The 25,345-nt window shown below is 42.9% G+C and overlaps 1 protein-coding gene across 1 annotated transcript; it reads left to right on the forward strand.

The window, feature by feature from the left end:
- The first annotated feature begins 187 nt into the window (after window positions 1-187).
- Window positions 188-23,956, forward strand: LOC118696865 (scaffold attachment factor B1-like). Its single transcript, XM_036399203.2, has 21 exons — window positions 188-477; window positions 1,644-1,731; window positions 2,690-2,754; window positions 2,836-3,042; window positions 5,079-5,138; window positions 5,705-5,732; window positions 6,632-7,133; window positions 7,563-7,612; window positions 10,529-10,629; window positions 14,225-14,374; window positions 14,470-14,546; window positions 15,429-15,568; window positions 15,854-15,945; window positions 16,301-16,407; window positions 18,422-18,715; window positions 20,580-20,717; window positions 21,184-21,226; window positions 22,077-22,198; window positions 23,066-23,178; window positions 23,288-23,339; window positions 23,592-23,956. Exons 1-21 carry the CDS (start codon window positions 289-291, stop codon window positions 23,719-23,721), a joined length of 2,748 nt encoding a protein of 915 aa, XP_036255096.1. The 5' UTR covers window positions 188-288; the 3' UTR covers window positions 23,722-23,956.
- Window positions 23,957-25,345: the final 1,389 nt, after the last annotated feature.

Below are 25,345 nucleotides of genomic sequence, written 5' to 3' on the forward strand. Positions count from 1 at the left end.
TGACGTCACGCGGCCGGCCGGCCCCCGGTCCCTCTCCCGCGCATGCGCGACAGCTCGCGAGCCGTCCTTGGACGCGGGCGACGCCGTTTGCGCCTGCGCGGGGCGAATCTCCCGCCAGGCCCCGCCCGCTCAGTCCCGCTCGCACATGCGCACAGCGCGCTTTGTTCCCCCTCCCCTCGGCGCGTCTCGCTCCCCACCATTTTGTGCCGTGATCGCCAGGTTTGCTGCTGGGTTGTGCCGTGTTCTCCTGCGCGCTCGGGCTCGAGGCCAAATATTGAAGGGGCCTTGATGGCGGAGAGTCAATCAGCGGCCGGACTGGGGGATTTCACATCCCTTGGTGGGGCCGCGGCTTTTGGTTCGGAACCTGAAACCCGGCGGCTGAGCGAGCTGCGAGTCATCGACCTGCGGGCTGAGCTCAAGCGGCGTAACCTGGACAGCGGCGGCAACAAGAGCGTCCTCATGGAGCGGCTGAGGAAGGTGAGGGCGAAGCGCGGCGGGGGAAGCGGGGGGGGGAGAGCGGCGTGCGGCCATCCGGGTCCTTTGTCTGTGGCGCTCTCGGCGCGTGCGCGCTCGGGCCCGGGGCCCTGAGGGGAGCGCGGCCGGCGCTGAGGGGAGCGGGGCTCTGCCGCTGCTGCCGGCACCCGCGGAGCGTTGTTGGGCACCGCCGTGTCCCCTTTGCTGCCGCCGCTGCCTTTGCGTTGTTTCACGGCACCGCTCTGTGGTGTGGGCGCTCGTTCCTCCATCGCTGCTCCGAGCGCGGCTCGGGTTGCACTGGCGGCAGTGTGAGATGGCTTCGGCCTGTCCGTCACCGCCTGACCCCGGTGTCCGCGCGTCCTTGCCCGCTTTACTCTCTCCCCCGACACACAGACACGGGCCTCCTCCCCGTACCCCTCCTCGTGTTTCTCTGTGCCGTTCGCAGAATGGGTAAACTGGGAAGGATCACACTGGGTCATTGCTCCAGCAGGGTTTTGTCCTGAATATGTCTAATGAGAGAGACTCCACACTCTCCCTGGGCAATCTATTCTAGTGCATGCTTACTTGGGCTGTAAAGAACGTTATGCTCCTATTGAGGTGGAACTTTCTGTACATCAGTTTCTGCCCTGATGCTTGGCACCACTACACTTGACCCTGTTCCATCTCTCTGACCTCTCTGGAATGTATTCCCACAGACTTCCATGAGGCCAGAACAGCACGGTCAGCCTTGGCCCTTATATGGGTTCTAACAAGCCTGCACATTGAGAGAAAACTCATTCACCTGAGCTCCTGTGAGAGTCTCTCCTGGTTTTATACTGTTAATGTGTTTATCTGCCAAGCAGAGAGCTTTGCTCCCCAGCTGTAGCTTGATTTGCCTGTGGGGATGTGTTGCTCCCTATTATTTGGTATTTCTCACAGGTGGTGTGGCTGCCTGGCTGTATGACCTGAGCTAGGGAGAGCCACCAATGTTTCACTCTGAAAAATCCTAAAAAATGCAGTTGTGGTTAAACCCTAGCAGGAAGGCAAGCACCACATAACTGTTACCAGCACAAACTCCAACCACAGCCCCCTGTCAGCTGCTGTGAAGAGAATTAACTGCCCCATCCAAAGCCAGTCCAAATGCACAGCAGCAAATCATACAGTGAATATCATCCTGCTGTCTCCAACAGGCCATTGAGGAGGAAGGAGGAGATCCTGATGAAATTCCAGTGGCCTCAGAGCTGACCACAAAGAGAATGCCAAAAAGAACTAGCAAAGGTACAGTGCCTGGACACTTGCACTTCCACTGTTTGCATGGTACTAGAACTTGTGCAAACTTGTTTTCTCCTGTTGAATTAGTTTAATTTGAAAAAAAAATTGCTTTTTACTTTATGGGAATGGTGGAAACTCCATTTGTGGAATGGAGTGGGAAATGGTAAAACTCTCTTGCATTAATGAGCAATAACAACTTTAAACCTGTGTTTTATTAGAAAGTCTTGAAACTCGAAGATGAAACTGTGAATTGCAGGTGTTTCTGTATTAGTGACCATGAGTAGAATTGTGTCAAGTACAGAGCAAGCAGCTGCAGCATAAGCTCCATGGAAAGCCTCTATAATTTGTAAACTATAATTATATTAAACTATATGTTGCTTCAAAATATTAAATGTTGTACATGCCATTTTACATGTGGCTTACTTGAGTAGCTGATAATACCTGAAGTTCTTGAAAATACTTTCTGATGAGAAACAGATTATTAAGCTGCTTTTTTTAAGACAGAGTGGTTAAAAATAGAAAAAGAGCTGTTGTCTTTGAATAGCAGTACAAGATGGAGGTGACAGATGTGCATAAATGTGATTTGTATGGCCAAGATCTTGAAAGTGAGCACTTAATTCTTAAATCCGTTTAATTAAGGGAGGTGTTTTCATAACAATCTTAAGGTGTTACTTTTAAATGGATTACCCAGAGGCTGCTGTGTCTTATTAGGTATTGAAGTGTTGTGCAATGAGACTGTAGCTTTAGAAGAATACTGTAGCATTTTAAAAATAAATGCTGCTGGTAGTTCATGCTCCTGCTGTTTGCTTTGATGGGGTGGCAGGGGGACCTCGGTTCCATCCATACAGAGCCAGACTTTTGGATCAGCCTCTTCGGGATGACTTTTTGTAACAGATAATTCAGCAAAGCTTAAACATAGTACAACATGTAGTGCTACATCTCACTGCAGTGATACTGTTTTTAGGAAGAAAGCCAGAAGAAGAAGGTGTGGAAGACAATGGTCTGGAAGAAAACTCTAGAGATGGGCAGGTAGGTGAAATGATGATTGCAGTTACTAAGAATGTGCATTGTGTAACCTGCAATAAACACACATTCCCCTTCTCTCTGTAGGAGGATATTGAAGCAAACCTGGACACCCTGCAGGACATTGACATGATGGATATCAGTGTGTTAGATGAAGCTGAAATTGATAACAGCAGTGCTGTGGACTGTGGGGAGGATTACAGTCCTGACAATATCCTCGACTCTCTGTCCGATAATAAAGATAATGTTGAAGCAGAAATGAAAGAGCTTCCTGATCAGCTAACAGAAAATGAGGTGAGTGAGTAGAGGTCTTGGTAATTTTTCAGAAGATATTTGATAGAGATATGGGCACATGAACAAGGGATTTCAGTCCAGTAGAATATAGGACATGAATGTGATCTGGATTCTATTCCCCATTCACAGCTCTCAAGTCCTGCTCTTAGAAATGGGAAATATTCTTGAGGCTTCAAATGTTCTCAGGAGACAAGTCACCATCTTCCTTACCTTGCAGCATCAGCTTTGCTTGCTGTGAAAGGAGCCTGGAATTGAAAATGCTGTATTAGTTTCTCTATTAGTTTCTCTATTAGTTTCTCTATTAGTTTAGTTTCTCTATTAGTTTCTGTATTCCCTCTTCCTGTTTGTATATGTGTCAAAGTGTATATATGCATACACCCAGCCATCCAGGCATTTATCTATATGGGGAGAGAGAAAAAGATTGTTTTAACTCAGGTAATTTGGATATCTTTTCTGCAGAAATGATGCTCTGGTTTAAGGAAGCTGTGTTGTTCTGTTTGCTCACAGAGATTGATAAAAGAACTTCCTGTGTTGCCCTGCTCTGACATTGTCAGGCTTTTGACTTGGTTTTGAGAGCAGCTTGCAATGTCCTTTGCAGACAGCACAGGGTTATCCATGTGTCACATTCACTCCCCAAATATTATCCTTCTTGGATTCTTGTTTTAATTTATTTTAGGTTGTTCACTCATTGAACAGAACATATTCTTTCTTTGGTGCCTCTGTATCTGCTTCAACTTCTTATCATTTACCTTCTGTCCCTTGAAAAGGGAGATTTTCTCCAAGCCTGTGTGTTTGACAAATTGTCAATTTGTGTTTGACAGGCACTTTGTGTCTGTCAGTGCCACAGGGAAGCCAGGACCCTTGTGCCCACCAAGGGTCAGCATCCTGCTCTGGGCACCCTTCAGTGGGAGTGCCCTGGAGCACAGAGTGGTCCCAGTGCGCTGGGCAGGCTCACACAGCCCCACACCCTGTCCCAGCTCCTCAGCTGAGTGCTTTACTCACTGCAGGCACTGCTGGTGCCCTTGAAGGGCTCACACTGATCCCTTTTTGCAATAACAGCATTAATAATAGCATAGAACATCACAGCAGGTTCAGGTGGTACCTGTCTGCAGCACAAGCCCACCATATCAACCAGCTTTAATTCCTAACAGGAGCTGGCTGAGTTCATCCTTCATCACCCTCAGAGTCCAATTCTTACCCCCCAGACACCCCTAAAGGGGAAAGGACAGCTTCAGGCTGTGGCTGTGGAGCCTTCCTTAACTTCTCCTCACTTTTAACTTTTATACTATTTTTACATTTAGGTGGAGCTTGTGTGACTCTGATTTTACATCAGTGAGGGTGCTCATGCCTTGGAGGTGGGTGACACTGTGTGACATCTGAGGTGACCCTTGGCACAGGGCTGTGCTGGCTGAGCTGCTCTGTGGCTTGCCAGGGATTTCTGCAGAGCCTGGCTGTGGTGTCTGCACCCCAACAGACCAAACAAACACACACCAAGGCTTGGAGAGAATCTCCCCTTTCATGGCACTGAACACAGAGTCCTGGCAGCAGCATCCCCTTCGCCTGGAATCAATTTTGTGATATTCTGTAAATTAACTTCATGTAATGGATGAGTTTTGGTTGCATCTTACCCTCAGCTCTTTAAAGAACAAAGATTTTTGGGGTATGTTTTCAGGTTGGAAGAGTGTAAACCTAAGTCAGCTTCATTTCTAACTTGTTTTTTTCATTTAGAAACTAAAGTTAAAAAGTGAGAAAGTGAAAAAACACATTCAGTAAGCACAGAAATGTGAGATAAGACTCTAAGAATAACTTTGAAATAGACAATGTCCTGTTGAAATTAAAATGAAAAGTAATTGGAGAAAGATATTTAAATATCAGGTATGTTTACGTGTTGCTCCTCATTTGTGGGTCACAATTAAGATCTGTCAAAAACTTTTAAAATATTTCTGCTTTTCTTAAAAGGGAAAATTAAGTACAGGTGTATTTTCCTTAAGCTACTTTTGGTAAGAAATACTTTCATTCATTTCTTACTCTTTTAGGAAGATTATGATGAGATTGAAAACAATTTAGAAGCCTCTTCAGATTTAATTGAAATGAAGGTAAACTGAAAATGGAGCTGTATTTCATAGCTGTATATTGTAGTATTAATATTTATTGAGTTCTCATACTGCAAAAAAGAAAATGTGACCATAACATGAAATTGTAACAGAACCCAAGACCTTGCTCAATACAGGGTGTGAATTGAGGGTACCCTGTGATTTTTTTCCCTATTTTCAGTCAGCTTTCAAGATTTCCTTCAATTATGCAGATAAAAATCTTGTACTGCTGATTTCTTCTCTCTTACATGACTTTATGAAGCAGTAGCTGGGTTTTTTACTCTGTAGTTGGTGTGGTGGCACACAAAGATACTTTATTGGTCTTTTTGTAATTCAGATTTATTTGGGAGAATGCAGTTATGGCTGATATTTTGATCTGGCTTTAATGTGCCAGAAAAGGTACTTATATAAAATGCTCATTTCCAGTGGATGGAGAAAAAAAGAGCTAAATGTAATAGATGAATTTGTTTAGTTTTCAATTTTGGGATTGAGTAGGGAGGTGGTATTATTCTGTGTTAGAAAATACATTTTCTAAAATCCTCATTCTGTGGTCTTTTTTTCCTGAACAGAAAATGGAGAAGCTACACTTGGAGCCAGGTACTGTTAAAGAAAAACATATTCCTGTCTTTTCAACTAATACTTTTTAAACCATTAACTATTAAAAAACCCAAGCAAACAAACATAATTTGCATTATTTTTATAATGGACAATCCAGATCATGCAGGGTCATAGAGATTGGAAACCCAATCATATCCCCAGATCTGTGAAGTGATGCTTGAAATACTTCCAGTGAAATGAAATGGTTTAAAAACCTGTTAAACTACATAAGTGGATTTAGAGAAGTTTAATCACAGTTCTAAAAGCTAAATATTCTACTTGTAAACAGATCTTGTGATATTGCACACACCTTAACTCTGTTACTATGTAGAGAGCAGTGAAAGCAGTAAAAAGATATTGTAGGGCATTAAAGTGTAAAGATTAGTTACTGGATACAGAAGAAAGAAGAGAGTTTCTTCATGGAAATTTCATACAGATACTTTTCCCTTTCTGGACTGCAAACACACTCATGCACCATCAGAAGATGCCCAGTTCTCATGTTGGACTGTCTCTGCTAAAAGAATTTCACAGAAATTTAAAAATTGAACTCTCAGTGCCTTGATACGTTCAGTTAAGCATCTCGGACTCTGGAAGCTAACTAGAGAAGAAACAGAGCTGAACGATTTGCTGAAGAATATGAAGGCTGAGCCCGAAGTTTTTTGTTAAATCTGTGGGGGCATTTTTCTTGGCTGTTGAGGTGCTAGGGCTGATTTGGCAGGGTGTGAGAGAGCAGTTAGCGTGGTAGCTGTAACACTGTGTACACTAGGGTTTTCCAATCTCTGTGTAGCTTAGCAGTTCTCTTGGTGTTAGTGTGGCAGCCATGCCAGTTCCACATTTGTGATTGCTGTATTTCCCTGGTGATTAAATCTTGTGCCATTCTATTCCTGTTAAATCCGTAGAAAATGAGAAAATACTCGACATTTTGGGGGAAACTTGTAAATCTGAGCTACTTAACGAAGAACCTCCCGAAGCGGAGCGGCCGCGTGCGCAGGAAGCCAGTAACGCGGGGCCAGGCAAGAGGCTGGCTGAGGAAGAGGACGCTCTCGCTGCCGCTCAGCTGGAGGAAGATGCTTTAGCTTTGGACAGCAAATCGGCCCAAGCTTTGGCAAGGAAGGAAGCAAAGCGTTTAGTGGTAGCAAAAGGGGAGACAAGTGAACAGAGCCCCGAGGAAGAGGCCCCGGACTCTGAAGGTGTAGTGGTAGAGACCCTAAGCGATCAGAGTAGCAAACGCTCCCAAGGCCTGCAAGCCTCTAGTGGGGAGACAGCGGAGAAAGGCGCAGGTGCCGAAGCCAGAGATAGCAAAGAAGATGGCAAGAGAGCAGAAGACAAAGCTAATTCTGAGGAATCTTCCCCTGCCACTAAAGAGTCCTCAGCCAGTGAGGGCGGTGATCAGAAAAAGAGGTTTGTTTTTTCTCCGTTCTAGACCAGATGCTATCTTTTATCATTGGTCCTTAAGTGATGCCAATAAGCTGTTTCCTTCAATTGGCCTCCGAGACTGATGAAATTGTAGCCTATTCCTAAAGGTCTCTTTTATTTCTCCATGTGCAGATATTTTTATTTTTTTTAAACGCAGTGGGTTTGATTTCTTTCCTTCCTCAACCTTCAAAGGTTGTTTTCCCAAATTAGTCTTATTTGTAATCATCTTCTTAATGTAAGTCTGTTTAAGAATCTGACTTCGTTATTTCTTGTCAGATTTCTTAAATCCAGTATACAAAGGTGTGTTTTCGTTTGCAACATGTTTTCTGGTAGGTATTTAATTTTAGCTTTTTTCATAGTTTATATTTAGTCACTTTTCTTTCTGACTTGAATAATGTGGTGTTTTGTCTTTAGCCCTGTTGAGGAGGACAGAGATACAAAGATAATCTCAAAAGATGAGAAAGGTATGTTTGATTTCAGCTGTAAAGTTTCAGTGATTGCTTGGGTGGCTGTTTGTGTTGGATGGGTTATTTCAGTAGGAATTGATTGCAATCTATGCAGTTGTTCAATAGCATCAATTCATCTCTGTCTGCATTTTCTTAGTAATGTCTAAATAAGTATTTTCCTTTTATGCATCTGTTCAGGACATGTGCTTTGCACTGTTGTGTTTGTATCTTGATTTTTAAAGGTCAATGTTAATAGATGGCAATTATGGTTTTTTGGCACTGGAGATGCCCACTAACAGCTGTTAGAAACCTTTTTCAATTGTTTGCTTTACCATACACTTGGATTTCTCCTTCCCATCTTCTGTTTTGCTGAAGTCATTTGGGATCCAGCATTCACATATTTAAATGCCACAAATATTACAGCTCAATATTGTCTTGAATTAATATTGATTTGATTCACTTTCTGTCCACACAGATCCTATCTATGGTGCAAATATGCATCATAAACAAGAAGAATATATTTTGATCAGTGTCAGATGCCTTCATATTTCTTCATATTTCTTGCTTTTAATGCACCAGGCAGCTGAGTCTTTGCAGCTCACCCCTCCTCTGTTCTCTTACATGCTGCTGGCAGGACTTGAGCACTTTTAAATGTGGATGTTCCAGCAATTCCTATAAAAATCAAGAAACTCATTGTGAGATCTGACTGCCAGCTGGACAGGAGGAATTGGATTGGTTTTAATGGGGTTTTACAACCAGACTCACCTCTCTGTCAGCTGCTTTTTCCAGCATCCTGGGTTATTTATACCTCTTAGGGTCAATTTACCTCTTGCTTCCAGTCTGGAATCTTGAGTTCTCTCATTTCAGAAGAGTTCAAGGAGTTTTCTGTGCATGCTGTCCTTTACCTAAGGGCTTGAGTGTTTTGTTTTTGTGGGCTGAGAACGCCCTTCCTTGGGTTTGCTTTCAGAGCAGCCTTCAGGAATTTGGGTGTCTGAAACCACCTTGCTCCTGCATTCCTCTCTCCAGTGGATGTGCTGTGTTCCACAAGATTTGATTTGTTCGTGTTCTGGCTTTGTGACCAGCAGTGAGAGGGAGCTGCATGGCTGTGTAACATTCTCTGCATGCAGAGCAAAGTGACTGAGCCAGAAGGAACCTAAAATAGAATGTACAAGTCAGGTCTGACTCATACATTGCTATTTGCCCACTTGTATGAGAAGGTTTTATTTAGAAAGAAGAGTTTTCCATATTCCATGCAAGAATTCTGAAAACTGTGTCAACAAGAGTGCAGAAAATTAAATTTATGGGCTCACCCTGGTGGGTTTGGCTGTTGATGGATGCACATCTCAAAGATTTCTCCAGTGTTGATGGTTGGCTCTCAATACCTGCATTGCTCTTGGTTCAAAGTTAAATATTTTCAAGTCCCAGTATTTCTTTGTCTTTAAATTGCAGAACCATTGCAGGAGCACTTTTTAAAGTCTTGTGGGAGGGCAAAACCTGACATTAAGACTGATAAATCCTTAACCAGAAAGGTCATTAACATAGTTTTTAAAATCTTTTAAAATCTCATTGGTAAAATAGCAGAAAAGAGAAAAATGAGCACTTTCTTCTTTCTCCAGGATTCTGGTGCCAGAGTAATTGTAGACAGTAATTTTTAAATTATAGAAATGTGTGGAATGAAAGCATCAAAGCCTTTGGCTCAGCTTATTAAAACACCAGCACAGTGCATCTCCCATGTGTTTGTGTGCATGGCAAACCTTTGTTCATGCACTTCTGAGATAAATCATGGCACAAGTGTGCTCACCTTTATACAGAAAAACCCCACCTGATTTTGTAAGAGATTGATACAAATCACTGCATCCTTCTTGCAGGAAACCTGTTCAAACATTAGTTGAATTAATAAATATAAATTTAATATGAACTGTGTTCTCAGTTACTTGTGCCAGTGACTGAAATTATCAGGATGTAGAAGATGGAAAGGCACCCAAATAAAACAGCATTTTGGAAAGGTTCTGGGGAAAATGACTTCTGTAAAATTCCATATATCACCAAAAAAACCCCAAAACAGAAGTATGGAAGCAAGGAGCTGAAGTGAACCCATTCACTGAGGCCTTGGAGCTGCCCAGACTGACAGAAGGACAGGACAGACATTTCAGAGGAGCCTGGAAACAGAATCCTTGTGTGAGTGCTTCATGCAAACGCTGAGCCTGGGCTGCAGTTCACTCTTCAGTCACTTCAGGGTGGGTGTTCAGACTTGGCAAGTTCATCAGCATTTACTGAATCACCTTCATTCCTCAGCTGCAGAGTTGGCCAGGGCTGCTCTGGGTTCCTGCATGGTTTAAGCAGGCCAGGCCTAATTTCCTGAATTCCTAGGCCAGGTCTTTCCTAACTTCAGCTGAGGTCAGACTGAATGCCAGCTGTGCATCTGTGTGGGCAGAAAGAGGAATTTCCTTGGTTTCTTGGTGGTGAATGGCTCTCCTTGAGAGGAATTCTGCAGCAGCATTCCCTTGGAGTTAGGATCAAAATGAGAGAAGATAAAATTAATGAATATAAAAAGACATGAGCACATGTGGGGTGCAGGCACAGTTCCCACAACTCTTCTGGAGTTACTGGGGTCTATCCTGGCAGGTTTTGAAGGGCCTCATTAATTCAGAGGTGCCCTAATCCAGCTGCTTTCTTGAAGAATGAAATAAAATACTTCTGTATCAAAACTCACAGTTCCACCCAAATTTTTGGACTTGTAACGCTCCTTACCTTCAGCAAAGCAACTCATGGGAGAAGAATATCACACAATGCATTTCACTTGCTCTGTGATTTTAAAAAATGAAAAATTTGTGAGCCTGCTCTGTTTTAATTCTCGTAACAATTCAAGTAATTAATCCCAATAATTAGGATTTGGGGTATGTTTGGGTTTTGTCTGTTTGTTTTCCCACCTAGGTCGCAGTGCTGGCAGTTCTGGTAGGAACTTTTGGGTGAGTGGATTGGCTTCCACCACCAGAGCTACAGATCTGAAGAATCTGTTCAGCAAATATGGCAAGGTAAGGGCTTCTTTTTGTTGGTTTGTTTTTGTTTTGGTGTTTGGTTCGTTTGCACAAGTTGTTTAAAACTGTTAATAAAACTTTTAAAACTCTCATCACTGAAAGTACCCATGAAAGGAATCCAATTACCAAAAAATACTGTGGGATATCAAGGAAAAGTACACACTGAATGACTTGAGGTTTTTTATTCTGTTGCCCAGAATATATAGAAATAAATATAGAATTATATAGAAATAAATATAAAAAATATATAGAAATAAATATAAAAATATATAGAAATAAATATAAAAAATATATAGAAATATAAAAAATATATAGAAATAAATATAAAAATATATAGAAATAATAGAATTATATAGAAATAAATATAAAATTATATAGAAATAGAAATATATAGAAATATATAATATTATATTATATTATTGATAATATAGAAAATATTGTATAATATACAATAATATTATATATTATTTATATATAAATATACATATATATAAATTATATAGAAATAAATATAAAATTATATAGAAATATATAGAAATATATTATATTATATTATTGATAATATATAAAATATTATATAATATACAATAATATTATATATTATTTATATATAAATATACACATTTCTATATAAATTATATAGAAATAAATATAAAAAAATAAAATAAATATAACATTTGTGGTCCTTTATTTGAAATAGTCAGTCACTCTACACACACTTTTGTGCTGCAGTATGGTATTTTCACCTGCTGAAAACTCACAGGCAATTGTGAATTAAATGCTTATTAAAGATTTCCTTAGGACTAAGTAAAATATGCAGTAAATGATGAGACAGATTGATTGGGGAAGATCTTAGAAATTGCCTTAATAACTTAAATTTTAATTTATCAGAAGTTGGCAGTTCCTTTGAAAACCACTTGTTTGGGGAGTTTGGGCCATGGGGAGGTGTTGTTTGGTTTGCAGTTGCTGTTAAGGACAGACAAAATGTCAATGTCAGCTGGAAAATTAAAAGAGTTGAATGAAAGGCTGATCTCAGAGCCTTTTATTCAGATTACTCCCAGCAGATTGTAGTAAAAGCAATTTGGATGTGCTGGTAATCAACCACTGGATGTTTTACTGCTGAAAATACTCTGGAACTTCAATGTGACTTTACAGATAGGTACAAAAATGGATTGATTCTAGCACAGCTTGGAGTTTGAAAGCCATGGGCTGGTAAAACCTTTTTAAAGCTCCTTGTAATACAACACTTACCTTGATTTGCTTAGAATTCCATCTGCTAACCTCAAATGTTGGGCATGGAGTTGTGCCACAAAACTTTACATGTAATTAAAAGCTGAACAACAGCCAAGGCAGCAATTGGCTCTAGATGGATGTCCTGGTACCACTGAGCCATTTAAATAAAATATTGTTATTTTCTGCAGGTGTTAACAGAGGCAGAGCTTCCTGCAGGTAGATGTGCAATAAAGCAAATGCTCAGAAGTAGGTTCTTTGTTCAGCTGTACTTTAAAACATCTCTCCTGAAACATGATTGATTTCTGTGTTACACACTGAGCTGTACTGAATATCTGAGCATATACAAACACATTTATGTGACCTTTTCAAGCTCGAGTTTTTGGGGAAACTTCATGTTTCTTAAAGATTGCAGATAACATTGTTGATCTGCCTCAGCAGGAACATAGAAGTATTTTTGGAGGGAAGGTGGCACTTAGCAGCTGAGCATTAATGTGGAAATCTGCTTAAAAATTTGTGTTGATTTTTACTATTTCATACTAATTTTTTTTCATACTATTTCATACTATTCACTATTTCATACATACTATTTCATAAAGCAAAGTGATGGTGTTGATGTATAAAGTTAGATGCCTTTTAAAACAAATTTATTGTCACCTGGGCAGTCTTTCTCTGGAAAAGAATTCAATCTTCAGCTCCCATGGTCACAAGGGTTTTCAGGATGAAGAAGAGACGAGAATGTTGACTCCATGATCAGAAGGCTTGATTTATTATTTTATGATATATGTTACATTAAGACTATACTAAAAAGAAATAGAAAAGAATAGACAAGAATGAGTAACAAAGATCTGTGTCTCAGGCAGAGAGCAAGAGCCAGCTCTGCCATGAGTGCTCAGGAAATCCCAACACCCACAGGAGACCAATCCTGGCTCTGCCTGTTGCATTCCACAGCAGCAGAAAACCATTGGGTACTTTTGGTTGCTGAAACTGCAGCTTCTCACAAGGAAAAATCCCAAGAAAGGCTTTATTAAATAAATATTAAGCCCTGAATGTTTCGGGGTGTGTCCTGCCTGGCTTCGTCTGGCCTCGCTGCTGGACCAAAGGCGGCCGCTGTGGCGTTTTTCACCCCAGAGATGCCTTTGGCCGGCTGGGTGCTGCAGCTGGGTGCTCAGAACAAATCCAGGCAAAATAGGAACTCAGTTTACCTTTGGTGGAAAAGGTTCAGACAGCAGTGAAGAGAAAAGGAGCGGGTTCTGCCGTGGAGCTTAGATCCAGAGTTTATTGTAGCATGGTAGATTTCTGAATGTGGTACCAGCTCCAGACAGACAGACAGAGACAGACCCACGGCAGAGACACCGGCCACATGGCCTTGGAGACAGAGACACAGCAGAGACCCCGGCCACATGGCCTCAGAGACAGAACCATGGCAGAGACACAGCAGAGACCCCGGCCACATGGCCTCAGAGACAGAACCACAGCAGAGACCCCGACCACATGGCCTCGGAGACAGAACCATGGCAGAGACACAGCAGAGACCCCGGCCACATGGCCTCAGAGACAGAACCACAGCAGAGACCCCGGCCACATGGCCTCAGAGACAGAACCATGGCAGAGACCCCGGCCACATGGCCTTGGAGACAGAACCATGGCAGAGACCCCGGCCACATGGCCTCGGAGACAGAACCATGGCAGAGACCCCGGCCACATGGCCTTGGAGACAGAACCATGGCAGAGACCCCGGCCACATGGCCTTGGAGACAGAACCATGGCAGTGACCCCGGCCACATGGCCTCAGAGACAGAACCATGGCAGACCCATGGCAGAGACCCCGGCCACATGGCCTCGTGTCCTTTTTAAGCCCCGGGGACAGGGGGAGGGGAGGGACAGGTGAGGGCCAACCAGGTGTGAGCAGGGGAAGGCTCAGGGGATGTGGATGCTGGGACAAACCAACGAGCCCAGGCCTGGGGGGGTCTGCCAATCACTCAACACCTTGCTGGAAGGTGCCAGGCAGGAGGGCACAGGGGGAGGGGGAAGGTTGGCATCCTTGAGGGGGTTGGGATAGGTGAGACAGGAAATGGTGACACACTGCAACAAGGCTTTTTCATGAAGGATGTCTGCGACATCCCACCTCTTGGTTCAGCTTTTGTACCATTCCAGTGGTAGCAGAAGCGTGGTTGGCTCCAAGCAGCGCACCCTCGTTCAGCAGAATCAAAATCACGATCTCCAAACCAGAACTTTGCTGCCTGGTAGTGGCCAGGAATTAAAAACAGCAGAAATGGAGCTTGCAGTTGGTGCTGTTTAACCTTGGGGATCTGTCTCAGGGAGAATAATTCCATTTTTATTTTATTTTTTCTTTGGGAAGGTGGTGGGGGCCAAGGTGGTGACCAACGCTCGCAGTCCTGGCGCTCGCTGCTACGGCTTTGTCACCATGTCCACAGCTGAGGAGGCCACCAAGTGCATCACCCACCTGCACAAAACAGAGCTGCATGGCAAAATCATTTCTGTGGAAAAAGTGAGTACTGGGCCTCAGAGATGCTGAATTCCCACCAGATTGTGCAAATGATCGAGGCCACATTCTCAGCTGATGATGTGCAAAATAAATTTCAGGCAAAAAATGAACCTGCTGGGAAGAAGACAAGTGAAAAAAAAGAGAGTGAAGCAAAGAGAGAAACAGTCAGTGAGAGGTACTGTGTTAAAAATTCTCCTACCAAAGGTGTTTTGCTGTGCTTCAGTCTGTGTTGATGTCAGAGAAAAGTTCAATTACAGTAAGAATTTCTGTGGCAAACATGGAAAAAGAGGAGTATATGGATTTTTTCAGCTTTTACTACAAGATAGACTTCAGTTGATGTGCAGTGCCTAAATTAAAATGTTTCTGTTGCCTGCTTTAAGGAGCCATTGGAAGGTTGCATTTTCAAGCACATCTTTTAATTTAGCCATATTTGAGGTTTAGTAATGACTGTGGGGCTTTCGTGTCTTAAATCTGTAGGAAGGACCATGTGAGAATTGATCTGTGTCCCTGTTTCCTCATGAGCTCCTGTCCCACTGGAACAGGGTCCAAACAGTCAAACCAGGATTGTCTGAGATCTATTCCCAGATCATGTTCCTCTTGAGCACTTTGCTCTTCCTCTCTGGCATTGCTGAAAGAGGCACTAAGAGAGTGAATTAAACACTGAGAGCTTTGCCTTGAGTTATCTTCTTGAGGCACAACTTCTGTTAAATGCTACTTGCTGAGAAATTTTGCAATTATTTCACCCAGTTGCCTGAGAAAAATGGTTCATTGTGATGTTCTCTAAGAAACTCTGGGTATTGAGCACAAAGTGGTGTGAATTTGTCTTCATGCTTCCAGTTGAGATCCTGAATCCTGGCCAAGTTTGTTCACTACTGCCCAGGATGGTCTGAATATTTTGTTTTATGGTGCAAGAAGTTGTGGAAGGAAATGTTTGGAACTCTAATTATCTAATTATGATTGTTATCACATCAGAGTTCTGCTTTGTTGCTGGCATTTCCCCTGAATTTTTTTTCTCTTAGTCTGTATTAGTCTAATCTGTATCAATATCTATCCACAGACCTGGTGGTGCTAAAAGGGATGAGAAATCTGACCAAAAAGATGATGCTAAAAAGACAGAAGATAAAGATGAAAAGGAAAAAAAAGATAAAGATGACCAGAAGTCTGGTTCATCAGATCAGTCTAAAACTATTAAATCAGGTAATTCGGTTGGTGGTTTTTTATACAGATATGTTAATGTAGGAATATTTAATTGTAGATAATATTTCCAAAGATTCTAGGATTGTTTCAGATACTTAGGTGGAAATCCAGAATGAATAAGGGGAAGGGGAGATGTTTGGCATTGTGCAATGCTTAAAAGAAGTACCTGGATTAGGTGGAGTGAAAGAATTGATTTTGAGGGGAGGGTTAAATGCCAATTTTCACATTTTAGAGAGCGTGGTGTAGGTCATATAATTGGTTTCTTTCCACTTCTGATTTATTTAGGAAGTAAAGGAACAGAGAGAACAGTGGTCATGGATAAATCCAAAGGAGAACCTGTTATCAGTGTGAAAACATCCACTACATCAAAGGACAGAGTAAGTGATGCTTCTGCATGGAAAACATTTTCCTTAAAAACAGATTCTGAATCCTGCCTGGCTCTGCATAACCCACACTTGCCTTGCCAGTTTGTCCAATTAGAATTTCTCTAACGTGGTTTTAATTAGTAAAATACCTCTCATTTGGCTGATACAGCACTCAAATCCTGCCTAATGAATGGGGCAAGGTATCACTGGATTAATATATGGTGTCTGTAATGGTAAAAAAGAACAACTCCTGGAGAAAAGCAGAGACCAGGCTTTGAGATGTGAACTGTGCAAATGGGAACAGAGCTCAGAGGATTGGTTGGGATGGTTGTCCTTTAATAAATTCAAATTTCTCTTTTAAATACAGAGTGTTAAGAGCCAGGACCGCAAATCAGAGAGCAGAGAGAGACAAGGGATTGTCCCCTTTGACAAAATCAAAGCACAGAGGAAAATGAGGGAGGCAGAGCAGCGCCGGTAAGAGCAGCACTGACATTGTGGGGGTTTTATTCCTTGAATAGATACAAATTCCATTTTTAATAAAATTAAACACTGACATCGTGGGGGGTTTTTCCTTGAATAGATACAAAATTCCATTTCTAATAAAATTAAACACTCACATCATAGGGGTTTTATTCCTTGAATAGATACAATTTTCATTTCTAATAAAATTAAACACTGATATTGTGGGGGGTTTTTTCCTTGAATAGATCCAATTTTCATTTCTAATAAAATTAAACACATCGTGGGGGGTTTTATTCCTTGAATAGATCCAATTTTCATTTCTAATAAAATTAAACACTGACATCATGGGTTTTTTTTTCCTTGAATAGATACAATTTTCATTTCTAATAAAATTAAACAGAGACAGAAAAAGGCCTTCAGTTTCTTTTCCCCACTTGTAATTTTGTTATATTTTTATGGGTACCTGTTGAACTTAATTTAGGTATTTAGATATTTTTGGTGGGGCTCTTTCTTTGTTTTCATATGTTTAATAGGTTTTATAAAGTTTAAAGGTGATAATTGCCATCCTTCAAATTCCTTGCTAGAACTGTGACCTGGATTCCACGTTCTCCACACATTACAAAACTTCTATTTCTCACCTAAAAGTAGTCAGATTGAACAGGAGGAAAATGCTTTGTTATTTTTATTAAGGAGGAAAAAGTTTCTCCCTTCTAGTTAAATTCCTGAGCTTTAACTCAGGAATCATTATCCACTATAGTATCTTGCCTTTCTTCACAGAAACAAAATATTCTTCACAGATACTTTATTTCAATATAAGAAATGAACTGTGGGCATTTGGATTCAGATTCTCCTGACCATATAGAAATATTTGTGAGCATTTGGATTCAGATTCTCCTGATCCATAGAAATATTTGTGAGCATTTGGATTCAGATTCTCCTGACCATATAGAAATATTTGTGAGCATTTGGATTCAGATTCTCCTGATCTATAGAAATATTTGTGGGCATTTGGATTCAGATTCTCCTGATCCTATAGAAATATTTGTGGGCATTTGGATTCAAATTCTCCTGATCCTATAGAAATATTTGTGAGCATTTGGATTCAGATTCTCCTGATCCATAGAAATATTTGTGAGCATTTGGATTCAGATTCTCCTGATCCATAGAAATATTTGTGAGCATTTGGATTCAGATTCTCCTGATCCTATAGAAATATTTGTGGGCATTTGGATTCAGATTCTCCTGATCCTATAGAAATATTTGTGGGCATTTGGATTCAGATTCTCCTGATCTATAGAAATATTTGTGGGCATTTGGATTCAGATTCTGCTGATCCATAGAAATATTTGTGGGCATTTGGATTCAGATTCTCCTGATCCTATAGAAATATTTGTGGGCATTTGGATTCAGATTCTCCTGATCCTATAGAAATATTTGTGAGCATGTGGATTCAGATTCTCCTGATCCATAGAAATATTTGTGAGCATTTGGATTCAGATTCTCCTGATCCATAGAAGTATTTATGGGCATGTGGATTCAGATTCTCCTGATCCATAGAAATATTTGTGAGCATTTGGATTCAGATTCTCCTGATCCATAGAAGTATTTATGGGCATGTGGATTCAGATTCTCCTGACCATATAGAAATATTTGTGGGCATTTGGATTCAGATTCTCCTGATCCATAGAAGTATTTGTAGGCATTTGGATTCAGATTCTCCTGATCCATAGAAGTATTTATGGGCATGTGGATTCAGAGTCTCCTGATCCATAGAAGTATTTGTGGGTATTTGGATTCAGATTCTCCTGACCATACAGAAGTATTTCCCCCTGGGGATGGGTTTTGTAGGAGTCATTTGATTGGTCTCTAAATAAATTTGTGTACACTGAGTGTCTTCCCTCCACAAGTGTTCATTTCAAGGGGATCATGCAAGTTTGCAGCCACTGTGCTTTTGATTTTTAGCATTCTTCTGACTTCCTTTCTCTGCTGAAGCATTGCCTGGGTCACTTCTGTCTCTGCTCCACAGCACCCGGGAGCGCCGGGAGCGGCAGCAGCACCTCCAGACCATCCGCGAGCGGGAGGAGAGGGAGAGGCTGGAGATCGCTCGGGAGAGGCTGGAGATAGAACGGCAGCGCCTGGAGCGGGAGCGGATGGAGAGGGAGAGGCTGGAGAGGGAACGGATGCACATCGAGCACGAGAGGAGACGGGAGCAGGACCGGATCCAGCGCGAGAGGGAGGAGCTGCGGCGGCAGCACGAGCAGCTGCGCTACGAGCAGGAGAGGAGATCTGCCATGAGGAGACCCTATGACATCGATGGCAGGTGAATGTTCCGGTCCCTCCGAGTCCCTCTGAGTGCCACCGAGTCCCTCTGAGTGCCACTGAGGGAACCCCAGCCTGCCCCAAGACACCGGGGGGCTGGTACTCTCTCATGCCCCCAAGGGTACAGAGGGCAGCCAGGCTGATCCTGGGGGTACCAAAGGCAGCCAGGCTGATCCCTGGGGGTACCAAAGGCAGCCAGGCTGTTCCTGAGGGTACCAAAGGCAGCCAGGCTGATCCTGGGGGTGCCAAAGGCAGCCAGGCTGATCCCTGGGGGTGCCAAAGGCAGCCAGGCTGATCCCTGGGGGTACCAAAGGCAGCCAGGCTGTTCCTGAGGGTACCAAAGGCAGCCAGGCTGATCCCTGGGGTACCAAAGGCAGCCAGGCTGATCCCTGAGGGTACCAAAGGCAGCCAGGCTGATCCTGGGGGTACCAAAGGCAGCCAGGCTGATTCTGGGGGTGCCAAAGGCAGCCAGGCTGATCCCTGAGGGTACCAAAGGCAGCCAGGCTGATCCTGGGGGTGCCAAAGGCAGCCAGGCTGATCCCGGGGGTGCCAAAGGCAGCCAGGCTGATCCCTGGGGTGCCAAAGGCAGCCAGGCTGATCCCTGAGGGTGCAGAGGGGCAGCCAGGCTGATCCTGGGGTTGCCAAAGGCAGCCAGGCTGATCCCTGGGGGTACCAAAGGCAGCCAGGCTGATCCTGGGGGTGCCAAAGGCAGCCAGGCTGATCCCCTGCAGCAGAGGAGACGCTGGAACAATGGCAGAAGATGAAGGGGTCGACTCTTAGCAGGGTTAATCCAAGGTTTGTTCTGGGAGCTCTGGAGGAGCCCTTACAACCTCAGAGGTGCCAAGGTTACATTGAAAGGGAGGTGGAAACCCAAAGTAGAAAACATTTACTTACCAATGAGTGACCCTAAGGGATGGATTCTGGGGAATGGACATTTAGGACAGGATTTCGGGTAACACTTGGGGGTGACCCCTGGCCTCTGGCTGATCACTCGAGGTCCTGGAGGAAAGTTCTAGATGGGGGGGATGGGATGCTGAGTGACTGACAGAGAGCCAGGGTGGGGATTTGGGGATGATCTCAGCAAAGGGATTACACAGGTAAAGGGCAAGGGGTACAATCTGGGGTAAACCATTTGGGAAAGATACGGGGATACAAAACCAAAACTATTACAAAGTATAAAAACACATACAACAGGTAAAGCCACCAAATCCTTATGATGCCAGTGGGAAATGTCACTGCCAGGTACTGTCTCATCTGCCTGGACTGGAAGAAGCCGCACATGTGCTCTCAGCAGCTGTTGGTTGCATTGAGATGGTCGTGTTTAATAGCCCAGGTTTTTTGACCCCTTTTGAACTTAAATTCCCTTCTTTTGGTTTGGAAGGAGGAACAATATCCAAAGGGATTTATTGAATATCAAAGCAACCCCTGTGTCAGGGAGAAACGATGCATCTGATTGATACAGAAGATAATTAATTACTTTATTATACTATATTATTCTATACTGTGTTACACTACATCTAAACTGAATCTGCACAAGCACTCAACTGAACAGAATCTCGTGGCTGTCAGCCCACAGTCCCAGCACACACACCTGGATTCAATTGGTCAATGAATCCAAACACACCAGAATCCAATTACCAATTCCCTTCAGGCAAACAACCTTCCACAATGCATTCATTCCACTTGTGCACAGCAAGAGGAGCAGCAATTGAGATAAGAATTGGTTTTTTCCTTTCTCCGAGGTTTCCTCGCTGCAATTCCCAGAAAATATCCTTGGGAAGCTGTGCCTTGCTTTTCTCTGTGAAGAGAAATGCAGCCACAGGCATTGATTATCTGGGCTAAAATGAGCCTGCTCTTTCCTTCAGGAGGGATGATCCATACTGGCCAGAGGCAAAACGCATGGCCATGAACGACAGGTACCACTCAGACTTCAGCCGCCAGGATCGCTTCCATGACTTCGACCACCGGGACCGTGGCCGTTACCAGGAGCATTCAATAGACAGGTTGGTGTCCACCCACTGCAGCCTGAGAGCAAAATACAAAATGGGGCCTTCGTGGCACAGTTTGCTCCTGTACTCTGTGCATTTTGTTTTTCAACGTCTGCTTAGTGTCTGCGGAATCTCTGTTCTAAAACCATGAAAAGATCTGTACAGTGCCATGAGTTAAAGCTTTGGCAGGCTTGGTCAGTGTTTTTCCAATGCTGTTTCACACATTCATGGGATTCTGAAAAATAATATTGTAGGCACCTAGAATTTTAACAGGAATGTTTTGGTCTATACATTAGCACTAACTCTGTTTCCCAGAAATCCAAAATGTGGCACATTTTCCATATGTGCTGTTTATGCCTTTTGTGGATAATATGGCACAATGTGAGAGCAGGATTTTTCATCTGTGTTGTTAAATAAATGGATTTTTATAGACTGCTGTGTGTTTTACTATCACAGTCTGATTCTAATTGTCTGTTTCTAGGAGAGATGGATCCAGAACAATTATGGGAGATCGGGATGGACAAGTGAGTTGCTTTACAGAGCTACAGAAATATCTTTACATCTTATAACCTGGTTTTCTATAGTGTGTGTGTGTGTCAGATTACATTTCAGCAGTTAAAAATTACATTATATCTACCAAAACATGTTGGAATAATCAGATTGTTTTCAATAAGATTAAATGAAATTTGAAGACGTTTTTATTATAAAAGATAGAGTTATTCTGATAGAAATCAAAGCAAGCAAGTCAAAATACAGTATTCCAAAAGATTGCATAGAAGAGGCAAAGGTACAAAATAAAAATTCACTCTATGATGTTACATGGTAATAAGAGCTGAACTGTAGAGATGTTTGTGGTTGAGGGCTGGGGGAAAGACCTTCAGGGCTCATTCAGGCAGTGACAGGTGAATTTTATGGAGTCATAGAATCCTCAGTGGCCTTTATTTACTGTGAGGTTTGGAGGGACCTGGGTAGGCTGGAGAGTTGGGCTGATGGGAATATCCTGAAGGTCAAGAGCAGGAAATGCCCTTGGCTGGTCTTACCAATGGCCATTAATAACTGATGGGAGGGAGGATGTGGATAGGATGTAAAGAGGTGCCACTCAGTGGTGCCCACTGAAGAGACCCGAGTCAGTGAGCACAGACTGGAGCACAGTTCCATCTGAAGAGGATTCCAGTCCCCTCTAACTGGGAGCCCTGGAACGGGCTGCATGGAGAGCCTGTCAGGTCTCTAGCTGGGAAGATCCTCAGAACCCCTGGGAAAAGCCTGGAGCTGGCTGACCCTGAGCAGATGTCAGAGGTCCCTCCCCTCCCAGGTGATGGTGGGATGGAGCAGCTCCAGCTGTGAGCAGATGTGCAGGAGCTCTGTCCCTTGCAGCACTACCCAGACGAGCGCCACGGAGGCCCCGACCGGCACTCGAGGGACTCGCGGGAGAGCTGGGGCAGCTACGGCTCCGACAGGAGGATGAGTGAGAGCAGAGGGATCCCCCCTCAGTCACGGTTAGTGCTGCAAACCCCTCTGCACAGCTCTTCTCCTGCTCCCAAGGAGCATTTCCACATGTCACAGGTTTTGGAAGATGTTGTTTGTTTTTTTTTTTTCCAGCTTTCACCAAAGGTGTGTTGGATGGATTGCAGATGATTTGAAGCCATCAAAACATGCACTCACCTGATCTTTTTAATAACTTCACATCCTAAAGTCATAATGCTCTCCATTAATTTTTGTGATGGTGTTCACAGGGGTCTTAGGATGAGGGAAGAGATGAGAATGTTGACTCTGTGTTTCAGAAGGCTTGATTTATTATTTTATTATATATATTACATTAAAACTATACTAAAAGAATAGAAGAAAGGATTTCATCAGAAGGCTGACTAAGAATAGAAAAGGAAAGAATAACAAAGGCTTGTGGCTGGGACAGAGAGTCTGAGCCAGCTGGGCTGTGATTGGCCATTCATTAGAAACAACCACATGAGCCCAATCCCAGATGCACCTGTTGCATTCCACAGCAGCAGATAACCATTGGTTACATTTTGTTCCTGAGGCCTCTCAGCTTCTCGGGAGAAAAAGTCTTAAGGAAAGGATTTTTCATAAAATGTGTCTGTGACAAATTTTAACTAGCATTCCTATCAAATCTTGCTATTTTCAGGATAGTGGTTCTCCCCCGATATCTTTTTTATTCATCATCTTAGTTGGTTTGAGCAGAAAAATTTTTCTGAGATTTTACTTAAAAGATAACAATGTAAATATTATAAGCTTCACATGAGCCTTGATACAACATTTGAGTAAATTTGTGACTTAGATTCAAATACAAAAACTATTCCACGTGCTCTGGCTCGTGTGAGAAGATGGGAATTTCCTGTTCCTCACAGGGATGGACGTGACTGGGGAGATCACAGCCGCAAGTTTGAGGGGCACCAAGATCGCTCCTGGCAGAGCAGCGTGGATGGAGGGATGATAGGACGGGATCATGAGAGGTGGCAAGGTATGGCTCCTGCACAGCTCCTTAGCTGTGTGAAAAAGGAAATCCACACATTATCCTTGAAGTAAAATTCTTGCTGTGGATATAAAGGGACCCGTTTGAACTTTTTTAGGTGGCGGTAGAGGCAGACCTGGCCACGTGATGCATCGTGGAGGCATGTCAGGGTAAGAACTTCCAAAGGAGCAAAGTGTTTGTTTTCCTGATAAGGGACATTTCTTCTATTTAAATTGGCAAAAGAAACATTTTATGGGAGTATCAGTTATCTTAATTTGTTACTTAAATCAAGGAATAATTAAATATCCCTTTGGTTTTTATGTAACGCATTTTATGGAAGATGAAAACAAAAAGAACACCCATTCTAGCAACCTGACCATAGCAGCATGAGAGAATACTGAAATGTCTGAATCCCTTTGCAGGCGTGGCAGTTTCATGCAGGGTGGCAATCAGAGTCAGATCATGCACGGAGGAGGAATGCAAGGGGAAGGATTTGCTGGCCAGGAAAGGGCAAACAGACCGAACGATCCTCGTTTCAACCGGCGCTACTGATCGGGCTTGGTTTTTAATGCAAGGTGGCAAGTGAAACAAATCTGTTACCCCAGGGTTACCATTAATTGTAACTTATGGGCTACTGTAAGTGTAATTTTTTTTAAGCTGCTGCCATATTATGTCACTCAATCCAATGTGAACTCATTTGTTTTGTAAGGTGTTGTTCATATCCCATTGAAAAATGTTTGTTAATGAAGCATTCCATTTTCCATAAATAAACGCCAGTTTACAGTTACTTGCTTTGTTTCAGCAGTCCCTGTCAAACAGATTTCTTCAGCTTAACATTGTTTCAAAGATGAAGTGTCAAAATGCCTTAGAGGTGTCCCTTTGCACTCCCAGAAATAGTGAAATAGTGAAATACTGTGTTTTACCTCACAGCTACCAACCCATGTAACCATGGCCCATGGGCCACCATGAGAGAACATTTGTGGATCACAGCTGCCAAAGTTTCAATGCCCTGCCACTGCAGAATTGCCACAGGAGCTTGTAGGGCAAGGAGTGTAGAATTCTTTTCATCTGGTGTCATGATGTCTAAAAAAGGAGTTAAATTCTGTGATAGCAGCACAGCTTCTGTAAGAGACAGCCCAGAGGTGCTTGTCAGGATCACTTTATTTAGCTTCTGATAGATCAGGGTAGTCCACAACTCCACCAGTCTTATACCCCAGTCATTTTACCTAGCAGTCCATCATTTCCTTAGAAGCCACCACTGGCTGTGCTTTGGCATCATGTTGTGTTCAGGGACTGACATGATCAAGATTGGTGCAAATGATCTCCTGCTCTATCATATCCCAGTTGTAATTTGTCTTTGTGCAGACACCTCTGGAGCAACATGACCTTAACTTTACCCTAAAATGGCTTTTATGATGCCAAGAGGAAAAAAACTCATTTCATTTGTAGGGTCACTGGGGTTTTTCCATCTTTAGAGAAGGGGTTTTTTATGAGTTGCATGAAGATATTTTTTCATTCGTCAATGGAGAAAGCATATTATAATGACAAAGCTTTGGAGAGCAATCATCAAAGGGCAAAGAAATGGTACAGAAGATCCTGAAAAGCATGGAGACCCCAAGTTCTGAGCATAGCAGAGGTGCAGTGTCCTGTTTGTACATGGTGTGCTTTGCTCAAAGTGGCTCCATTTGGTTTGTAGCAAAGCCAGAGAGAGGAAAACTCTTTGGATGAATGTCAGGATTTCCTTAGAGAAGGGGGAATAGGCCTGGACCCAAAGCTGTGCTGCCTCCAGAGCAGGGGACATGGCAAAGTCAGAGAAGGAATGGGGCATGAATGGAGGTGCTCTGGGGTGCTGTGAGGCACCTGCAGGACACAACTCCAGGCTTTACTGAGCTTGAGGCTTCCATCTGGAGCATCAGGGTTAAGAGTTGCTGATGGACCCATCCCTCAGGAATTAACTTAAGCACTTTGTAAAGCCATTTGCATCTTAGCCAAATCCTCTGCAATCTCTGGGCAGTTGGCTTCATCGTTTATCTATTTGTTAAAAAAGGAAACAAAACTGCAAATCCTTCTTCATCCTCATGTTCTATATTTGCTTCCTGATTTGAGTAAGGACTCATCCTGCTGTTCCCTGTTCTGCAGCTGTGTTTTGGCACATTCTAAATGACAACAATCCTAT

The sequence above is a fragment of the Molothrus ater genome, chromosome 26, assembly GCF_012460135.2.
Source record: "Molothrus ater isolate BHLD 08-10-18 breed brown headed cowbird chromosome 26, BPBGC_Mater_1.1, whole genome shotgun sequence".
NCBI classification, from domain to species: Eukaryota; Metazoa; Chordata; class Aves; order Passeriformes; family Icteridae; genus Molothrus; species Molothrus ater.

Coding starts and splice junctions, on each gene's coding strand:
- LOC118696865 (XM_036399203.2), top strand. CDS start 289: ATGGCGGAGAGTCAATCAGCGGCCGGACTGGGGGATTTCACATCCCTT. Junction 15,569..15,853: donor GTCTAAAACTATTAAATCAG/GTAATTCGGTTG, acceptor TGATTTATTTAG/GAAGTAAAGGAACAGAGAGA. Junction 16,408..18,421: donor AGGGAGGCAGAGCAGCGCCG/GTAAGAGCAGCA, acceptor TCTGCTCCACAG/CACCCGGGAGCGCCGGGAGC.